The sequence below is a fragment of the Lepeophtheirus salmonis genome, chromosome 13 (assembly GCF_016086655.4).
Source record: "Lepeophtheirus salmonis chromosome 13, UVic_Lsal_1.4, whole genome shotgun sequence".
Taxonomy (NCBI): Eukaryota; Metazoa; Arthropoda; class Copepoda; order Siphonostomatoida; family Caligidae; genus Lepeophtheirus; species Lepeophtheirus salmonis.
This window is the reverse complement of record NC_052143.2, coordinates 24970490-24980340: the sequence shown is the minus strand read 5'-3', so window position 1 is coordinate 24980340 and position 9851 is coordinate 24970490. Positions and strand designations below refer to the sequence as shown.

At 33.1% G+C, this 9851-nt stretch overlaps 1 protein-coding gene across 12 annotated transcripts; it reads right to left on the bottom strand.

Moving 5' to 3' along the window:
* Positions 1-1951: 1951 nt before the first annotated feature.
* slgA (proline dehydrogenase slgA) lies at positions 1952-9035 on the bottom strand. 12 transcript variants are annotated; one of them, XM_040722804.2, is made up of 15 exons: positions 8899-9035; positions 8697-8838; positions 8502-8616; positions 7926-8351; positions 7592-7764; positions 6980-7188; positions 6830-6883; positions 5376-5578; positions 5239-5303; positions 4715-4902; positions 3650-3824; positions 3145-3590; positions 2991-3079; positions 2864-2936; positions 1952-2803 (listed from the first exon to the last, which is right to left on the bottom strand). In XM_040722804.2, exons 4-15 carry the CDS (start codon positions 8083-8085, stop codon positions 2632-2634), a joined length of 2007 nt encoding a protein of 668 aa, XP_040578738.1. In that variant the 5' UTR covers positions 8086-8351; positions 8502-8616; positions 8697-8838; positions 8899-9035; the 3' UTR covers positions 1952-2631. The 12 variants fall into 12 exon arrangements, with proteins under 12 accessions (XP_040578738.1, XP_071748908.1, XP_071748907.1 ...); XM_071892807.1 differs by lacking the exon at positions 6830-6883; XM_071892806.1 differs by lacking the exon at positions 6830-6883 and having other exon boundaries at positions 7926-8362; positions 8891-8944.
* Between the last annotated feature and the right edge of the window lie 816 nt (positions 9036-9851).

Here is a 9851-nt window from a genome sequence, read left to right as displayed (position 1 = left end):
TGATACACCAGGAGGACACATTATACAGGGTAAGAGGAGACATGATGCAGGGTAGGATTAGACATTTTACAAATGGAGGAAACATGTAAAAAACTGTATTTGGTTATATTCAAGAATTTATTTTACTTTTTATTACAGTTTGTCAGCAAAAAGTAAATACTTATATACATATATAAGATAAACAAATAAAACATTTACAGAAATAGAGCATAGTTAATAAAAATAAAAAAATTATATTTTTTGTGCTAATTATTGTGATTGAAAATTAAAGTATATCTAAATATAATATACTTAGATATATGTATATATAGTACGAGTATATAATAACAATGGTATGTAACAAGTCTCCTCCATAGTGTTGGAATCAGAATAAATGATGTGAACTGAATATTGAAACTAATAATATGTTACAAGCAAGTTAATTAATTGAACAACATGCTAAACTATAACATTTAATAAAATATTTTTTAAATCTAATGTTTTATAATAGAAATATATATCTCAAAAAACAGTAACCTAAAATGTTTACTTTTTGTGTAAAAAATGTTAGATAACTTTACATTTTAAAGTTATTTGCATTGTAACATGTCTCCTCCGTAACAAGTATCCATTCTTCCCTAACTGCAGGCTTGTTGATAGGAGTTTTTTCTGATCGGTGATCAATTGCAATATGGCGATATTATATCACTGATCGCAGTATGGCAATCGATCCTCACCTTTTTATTGTAACGGAAATAGAAAAAATAATTGCGATCCAATCAATTTATACGAAATTACGTATCATGTAATAGTTCTGTGGTTCTTGATAAGTAGCCTTTCTTATTCAGGAGACTCAATAAAAAACAAAATAGTTTAATTTGCTGAAGACCACATCATTTAGAAATCAGATATCCAGTCAGCTAACTCAGGATGTACAAAATAGGAGTAATTTGTTTACCAAAAGTACAAAAAAGATGGATACAACCAAGCAGGAAGTGGAGAGATGCCCGACTGCAAAGGCTTGGAAAGGATCTTAGTCTACCAAAGGGTCAAAAAGGTATTTCAAAGATACAATGCCATGCTTCCCAGTAGTGCCAGCAGCGAGTGTTTGTTCTCCAAGGCCATACAGATCCTGAGGAGGACTAGACAGAGGCTGAGAGACGACAACTTTGAGAAGCAGCTCCTGTTATCAAATAAAGAGCTAGAAGATAAATGATTTATGTATATGTTGCAGTTAAAGTAAGAAATCTGTTAATATGCAAAATAACTAGTTAATGTGCATAATAACTGAAAAAGATAGTTAATTTGAAAAATAATTGAAATCATAAATTTCACATTATTTTCCCGAGACACAAATTTGATGCTGGGCTCATGAAATATGCAGTTTGTCCACAGTGCTTGATTAAGAGTAAGCACCCAGCGTCAATTCATGTATTACAACCAGAAACGCCATCCACTGTAACCCGGTTGCTATCCCAGCCCATGCATTGTGTTGCGTCCCAACACCACTAAAAATACGGGTTCTAACCCACTCCCAATTCATTTAATATCATTAGAGACACTATCCGCTGTAACTAAAACCCACCACCAATTCATTTAAGATCATCAACGACGCCATCCACTGTATCCCCGCCAACGTGTTGTATTGCGTGCCAATTTGACAAAACGGGTTGTGACGTTTGTTAGTCGTTTTTGCACGTAACAAAATGCATGGGCTGGGGGGATATCAACCGGGGCTATAGTGGATAGTGTCTCTTACGATATTACATGAGTAGTCTTGCCACTCTTTAATAACTTTGAAAGATTTTTTCAGTTTGATGTCTTAGTTGAAAAAACAGTTCTAACCGTTAATACGTGCCCTCCTGTTACTTATTCAGTAATTAATTGATAAATTGTGACACAGACATAAATATACATTATAAATATAGAGAGCTACTCCTAGAGAAAATAATAAATATAATTTCGACAAGTATAAATGAATAAAAATAAGAAGATATTATTTATTTACTTACAAGTTAGTTACAAAATACATATATATGTAAGTTTTTACAATATAATTAATTACATTTTACTTATAGAAACGTGAGTGAAAAGACATACAAAATTATACTACTATCAGAATGAATATACATAAATTCAGGCATCATCATCATCAATTTCTTTTCAGTAGTTGTTGCTTTTTGTTTAGGACTGATGAGGATTGAGGATTTCATCATTTAAACAAACATAAAATAAAAGTGTGTAAAATCATGTACCTAGATTAGGAGAAGAATGAAAGGAATAAAATCAAACATTTTCTCTTTTTTGGGTACTTGTCTTGAAAAAATAATTAATTAAGGCTCTTTGTAATGTAGTAATAATTTCAAACTATAAAATATTGATTGGAAAAAATCAAGATTCCTTAAGTATTTTTGCAAAAAAAGAAACATGAATAATAAAATGATAAAAATAGTCTAGGAATGACGAATAAAATTCAAAGTCTTCTGATCATGAATGAAGTTCCTTCAAGGTTCTAACTCACAGAACGCTTTCTTTACCACAAATGTAAGGATCCAAATGCGTAGAACTTGACTCATATTTCTGATACTGAGGCGTGTGTTTGTGTTTTTTTAAATGATACTACAAGGAAAAGGAATAAAAAGAGTCAATTCCTTATGACGTCTTAGGCGGGAACTCCGGTAGTTTCTCAAACCCAACAGGTAAGTAGTCACCAGATGGTTTGTAGAATAAATTACCACTTTTTACTCTTGAGATCAATTCTCGAAGCAATAAAGTCTTTTCCAATTGCAACTTGTGCATAATGCCCTTGTTTTCTCTGGCTCTCCTATTTCATAAGAAATGGATAAGTATTGATATAATACGAATATTATTATTCTTCATTTACCTTGAAAGATAGGGGAGAACCTCATTCACAGGTCCATAAGGTACATATTTGTAGACTGAATATCCAGATTGACCTAATTCAAATAATAGAATATGGATGTAGGAATTTGTACATTAAGTAATAATACCTAGGGGAAAGGAGAGTTGATCACACATGCCATAGAGTTGACCAAAACAAATTAAACGATCCTCTTGGTTAATATTCAGTTCCTTCATTCTAAATTTTATTAAATATATAATATTCAAGTAAACCTATTTAATGAAAAAACAAAAACCACTCACTTATTGATAGCAAAACGAACAGTGTCCGCATTATGACTGGCTACCATGATTCCAATCCTAGAGAAGTCTGTTTTATTGTTTTGTTTGTTGGTCGCCATTCGTGCCATACATTCTTCTAGGCATTTATGATACATTTCACTAGTTGCATCGTAGGATGGATTAATGGGATCATCATATCCAACATCCTTTGCACGTGCTCTCTCTTGTTCCATATATGCTCCTCTAACTAATTTGGCTCCGAAATAAAAGTTTTGTCTGCTTGCCTGTTCCATATCCAGAATGAGAGAATGATATGCAATTTTCAGGTAGCATTGATACGTATTGAAAATAATAGCTTTTTCAGTGTTGTACTTTCTCATCATTTCCATGGTGAGCCGAGATATAGCGGGTTGGAAATAGGTTTGTTCAGCATCTACCATGACACGAACATCGAGGTCTTTGGCGGCCTAGAATTAGTCGTGTGGATTCTCCTTTTCTTTTGATATAGCTATAAGGGATCACTTACTTGAAATATAGTTTGTAATCTAGAAAGCATGTTCCGGAATTGCTCCTCTTCCTTGAGGGAGAGTGCAGTAATGAGAGGCTCCAGTTTCCCCGTTTTTAAATTGGGAACTTTAAAAACGTCTTTTAACAATAGGTTAGCGTCGATCAAACCAGACCATGAAAATAAATGAATTAATCTAAAACCAAAGAAGGAAAAAAATGGATTAATTTTTTTTAAAACAAGTGACATTGAGCATTACATATGTACAAAATTTACATAGATAAATATTTTTAATCAACATTTACTAGCATAAGGATTCATGTCAATATAAACAAATGTGACTACATGTTCAATATGTATAAAAGTGGAGTAATATAATTTTATTTTTTAATACCGTAGTTCTTATGTTCTGTAAATCCTAATTTATAATGCGAAATATGCATTCCTTTCTAAATCTATGATGTCTTAAATGCATTCAAATTTAGTATGAATTTGATAAAGTGATATCATAGTTCTATTTACGAAAAATTAGTAATCCCTAATTGTACCAATAATAGAAGGAGACTATCTTGATTTGAACAGATCTTAGAAACCTAGTACTTTCAAAGAAAGTATGAACTTTAATTTTTATAGTTAATTGGGGTTAATTTAATATTAGAGCCATAGTTAAAATTTGAGACGGTACAAATACGGTAAATTATGACTTAAAAAGGAGCTTTTCTTTCATTTTTAAATCCCAAATATGGGCTAAAACTTGGCCAATATAGTTTTACGACTTTCCCCATTCCATTTGTAGTTGATCTGATAAATTTGTATATTCTGTGGAATAATGGTTTTTTTATAAGAAAACTGCCATTATACGAAATTTGGGTGGATGGGGAATAATTCTTTTGATGCTCAAACTTCGTTAATAGATGTATAAAGGCTAAGAACCAATATTTTTATAAAATAATCTGCTAGTGCAGTAAAAAATAATCTCTTAATACGTGACACTTTGGCACAGTTGCACGAAAAAGCCTAACTTAAATTTAAGTCAAGTTGATGCAACTGTACCTAAATATAGGGACACATGTTAAAATAGCTTACCCTTTTCTATCGGAAGTCATATTAGAAAGCCAGCGTTGAACATCATCATTTCCATCATAGATTTGATTTTCCTTGAAGCGCTCTTGAAAAGCAGAGGGACTTATTTTTCCTTCGTGGACGAAACCTTCGACTCCACTAACAAATTCATAGTAGCGTCGAGCGCGAATAATGCATTCGGAAAGTTGAAGCTAGCAGAGAGGGAAGCAAGTAACAAATTTATTACTTTTCAACCTGAAAAATACATTATGAAGCGACGTCACATCATCGTATTACGCACTTCATTAAAATAAAAAAATCAACAAGTCCACACTCACTCACTCCAACATATCTAGGTAGCTACATAATTAATTTGTTACTTATTATGTCATCATTATATATATATATAGGTATAAGAACAATGCTTAATGCATATGAAAGAAGACATGCCTCGTGGAAAGTAGAAAAAGAGCATAAGCACTAGTTTATATACTTTAACCTCAAATCAATTATGAAGTACGTAAATAGAAATAAACAAAAGGGATTACCAGAAGATTGGGTCGACCTAAGGCTGTCATTTTAATAGCTGCGAGCCCCGTTTTATGGGTAGAGTCTGTAATGAGAGGATAAAAAACATAATATGTACATAGTATTCGGGATATTGGAAATAATATATCGTCCTTACCTGCAACTGCCTCGATGCAACGCAGGAACGTTTCCATGTTCTTTTCACACTGAGCCTCATTTTGATAAAAGTATGTCCTTGCGCCCGTAACATTGGCGCGTCTATCCGTGTTGACATGAGCCTGATAACGACGAATATGATCCCTATGAGTACCTTTTTGTGGAATGACTTCGGGAGTAAATTCTTCGTTCACATTGCAGGCTCTATATTTACATTTATCATGAGGAGGGTTTGAAAGTAATACAAAAAGAAAAATATACATTAATTGAGACTGAGTCCATTGTGGAATCATATTTTCAACATAAAATAGAAATTAAATGATAAATATATGTATATAAGAATAATAATAGAGTAGAACACACTTTTTATTAAGCGTGAACAAACCATATGTACCTTAAAAGCAGTTGCATGATGTAAAGTGTACAAAAGTAATGACATAATATCAGGGGTGTCCACAGAAAAATCGAGAAATTTGATTTTGGGGGAAAAATTACCTACCCCCAATCAATTTAAGGATTTTCTTCTAAAAATTTTTTTATGATTTCTTTTATTAAAAAAATGTCCTACATTAGTAAAAAAAATCAAGTATAACAGTATTCGACCTATACGTAAATAAGTACAAATAGTGAATCATCCCTTTTATGAATGCATCAAAAAATCAAAATCCATTTGTAATTTTGATTTGCCTAGTCATTAGCCTGCAAAGGGACAAGGTTATGCAATCACTCCTTTTATATATTGGAAGTGGAGATAGGGAACAGCTGGTTGATATATTCAAAGTGCAGCATTTACAGATTAGTGGACAAATACTCCTACTGGGCTTATTCTTTGGTTTGTAGGCCTTATTTGTATTTACTAAGTAGGTCTATTTTAAACTTACTACATAAGTAGATTAAAAAAGGTATTGAAAGGAGGCTTTGAGAGGGAGAGATGTAAAAGAAAAAAAAGAGAGCTTAGTTCAGCACATAACACCTCCTTCTCTTTTTCCCCCCCCCCCATCATCTTTGCTTAGACCCATTCTCTTATACATATTTTTATAAACAATGTAAAATTTGGATGAAAAGTTTACACATAATTAGCTTGACCTTCTCACGCAACCTTTTCATCCAAAAGAAACATAAAAAGGCCCAAAAATCAGTTGGTAGTTAGCCAATTCTTCAAAAAAAAAAAAAAAAAAAAAAAAAAAAAAAAATGGATTATTAATGGGAATTGTTCACAGCTGAAAGGGAACTAGTTTTAATTCAACTAATCATCGTTCAGAACACTAATTAGAAGAACAAGATACATAGTATATTTTTGTGTTAGCGAGGTAACGCCGCGTTGAAGGATAATAATTAATAATTATCAATGAATAGGAGTCTTGTACATACATTGATGGAGATGGTGTATTAATCAAACTGTATGTATGTACTTTAATATTTACTGTAATGTTCGTAGTTTCTTGGAATACTAACATGAGGCTAACCCCGTGGTTGCTACCAATGGAATACTCCCGAGATTTTCTTTCTCTTGTTATAAATCAAAATGAATAAAAAGCGTTTATGGAATTTGTTTGAGTTTAAGAGTGAGTTTATGAGGAGAGAGATACGAGAATGAATACTTACTCCATTTCTCGTTTTCGAGCTTGAGCCTCTGAGATATCCTCTTCCACAGAGTAGTCAAGAATGGATTTGACTCCAAAAGTGTGCATTCTGTGAATAACAGGCTTTATGGTTTGCCGATTCTCCCCGGCTACAAAATGTCCATAAAAAGAGTATTTCATGATTTTTGCGAAAAGGGGCTTGCCAAGGACCCGTTTTCCAAGTTTCATCAGCTAAAAAAACAAAAACACATTCATTTATGAATCTATTGTGGTTGTTGCAGTAAAAATCATATTGATAGGATTGTAGTAAATAAATTAAAGGCTTACAAAAAACCCGAATTTTATGTAAGCATTTTTGTAAAGTTATGAAAGGAATCCGTGGTGGCAATCTTCCAAGAAAGTAATTTGCGTTTCCCTTGCCTGGACTTGTAGTAATATACTTGTAGTACATATTACTACAGGAATTCAAAACACTGAATAGGTCACGGTCAAGATGGAAAGCAACGTAAAAAATAAAGTTCAATCAGATCGTAATTTAATAAGTAGTAGAAAAAGAAGAAGAAAATAGGTCCTATACAATTTGATTGTGGGCACATACATACAGCATATTATGTAGAAAGGTATATTTATGCACCTGTTCATTGTTGTTGACGATCCAACCAACGCTACACAAGTTAAGTACAATATATCCTCGTAGAACCTCGAACGTTGTTTTACTTTTGAATGCCGCTGAATGGTTAGTGAATCCAGTATCCAATGGATCAATGCGCCGCTTAACCCCTGCATTTGTAGTTATCACTTTACTATCTGAAATCCAAGAGAAATAATTTAAAGTAAGTGCGGATTCTCCCTTTTCCTTGAATGAATGAGTGGCTTCCACACTGAGTCACAGATAACACAGTTGCATTGACGCTAGCTTTTGCCAATGGTTCAAAGCTGAATCATTCAAATAATAATGGAGTTGTTACCTGAATCAGCAAAAATATCAGTTGTGGTAGTGGAAGTTGAGGTAGTAACAGTGGATCTTTTGCTATGCAAATATCTGATAGGAACCCTCCCCTGGACGCGCACCCCATAAACTTTGTTAACGGAAGTAATGGAGGATCGGGGGATTCGATGTATCGCCATATATATATAGGTTGTCTATTTCAATGAAAAAATGGCAATTCTATGTATATCTAAGAATGGTGCGAGGAAGAAGTGGATCTCTTTTGTTTTCTCCTTAGCTGGATGTGTTGCTCTTCAATTAGTGGAAAATACTTTTTTTTTATTAACAACAGTATATACTCCTATATGCCCCTTGTTGAAATGTGTGTGAGGATATTAGCAAATGTGTATGTAGTAGCAGATGAACTTGAGTAAGATGGATGAACTGTTAACTGCAGGGCTGTAATCTAGGAGGAAACTGAGATTTGAATGACTGATAAGACGGTGTATGTTTTATTTTCCGAAAAAAAGAGAGGAAGACAAATATAAAAAAAAGTATTCAAGTAAATCAGTATGGAGCAAATATTGTAAGTACGGGCTATGCGTTCTATACTTACTTGAGGACGCCGTTTTTTATATATTAGGCGTGTATTTGTAATTAAAGGAGCAGCGCGCTTCACGGCAAAAGGAGGAGGCCAAGTTATGCATAATTATTACTTACCTTCTAACTAACTGAAATATGCATAATGTTTATATATATGTATCATGTATTAGTGGAAGGATGTAGATATAATTATACAAAGTATACTTACCTACATACTCGTATGTAATATCCAATAAATGACGTACGTTCTCGTGTAAATATCTTTACTCTTCATCCAATTGAAAAAAGATTAATAATTTCTAGAATAATCTAATGGTATTTTTTGCAGAGGAGATGGAACATGTAATGAACTTGAAAGAGAGAGAGAGAATTGAAGCTTTTGAATTCATGAAGCATACACACCGACGTACATGTAGCTTTGGACGTCACATTGACGCAATGACAAAGAAAAAGAGAGCTAATGAGAGAAAAGAAGAAAAAGCAAGTGAATGTGCAAGCTAGCTGAGAAGGGTGGACAGGTCATCATGTCTTTTTTAGAATACATAACCTGGGATGTGAAAATTGTTTAATCCTCGTGAGTGTTACTCAAACAGAAAAGTACACTTACATATGTTGGTAACTTTGATAGACATCTGTTGACATAGGTCTCTATAAACATTATAGTGCTCCCTGCTTGCTAATAATACGTTTTCAAAATAGGGAGAAATAGTTGATAAAAGCCGGTTAGCAACATATACTTTTTTTTTTAAATGTATGCTCTAAAGGATTTCGACAGTTCTTTTTAGTCTATAAACTCTATTTAATATCAATAAAACTCCTTCCCTTACTTCAACGTCCTCTCAAAAGTACATATAACAAAGTCAAACCTATTTAATATTAATTAATATGTACATATGTAGAGAAATACAGTAAAGAGAAATACATAACATGGGAGAGTGTATAGGTGGAAAGAGAGAGAGAGGAGGAACTGAAACAACAGATATTATGTTGATTTGTTACTCCCTGAAATCACTTCAGGTAAAAATAACTTTTCTCTTTCTTCCAAGAATTTAGACTGAACCAGATTGAACCGGTTGTTACTCCAATTTCAATATGAATTATGATATATATGTATATGTGTGACCTAGTCTAACTTGCTCTCTGTGGATTTGTATGTATCTAGGGGACGTCATTGCAGCTTGGTGGACTGTTGACTGAAACCAAAGTTTGATGATATTTTGAACTGCACCTATTCACTCAACAATATATTTCGCACACTCTATATATTGTACGCAGAGGTATGAAGGTTAATGCCACCGTTACTACAATTGTTGTAATGAGGGATTCTTGGAATTAACGGTTCTTGTTGATTCGTACGTAGGTA

Coding starts and splice junctions, on each gene's coding strand:
- slgA (XM_040722804.2), bottom strand. CDS start 8,085: ATGGCGATACATCGAATCCCCCGATCCTCCATTACTTCCGTTAACAAA. Junction 6,884..6,979: donor GCTCGAAAACGAGAAATGGA/GTAAGTATTCAT, acceptor ATTTATAACAAG/AGAAAGAAAATCTCGGGAGT. Junction 5,579..6,829: donor AACCACGGGGTTAGCCTCAT/GTTAGTATTCCA, acceptor ATGTAAATATAG/AGCCTGCAATGTGAACGAAG.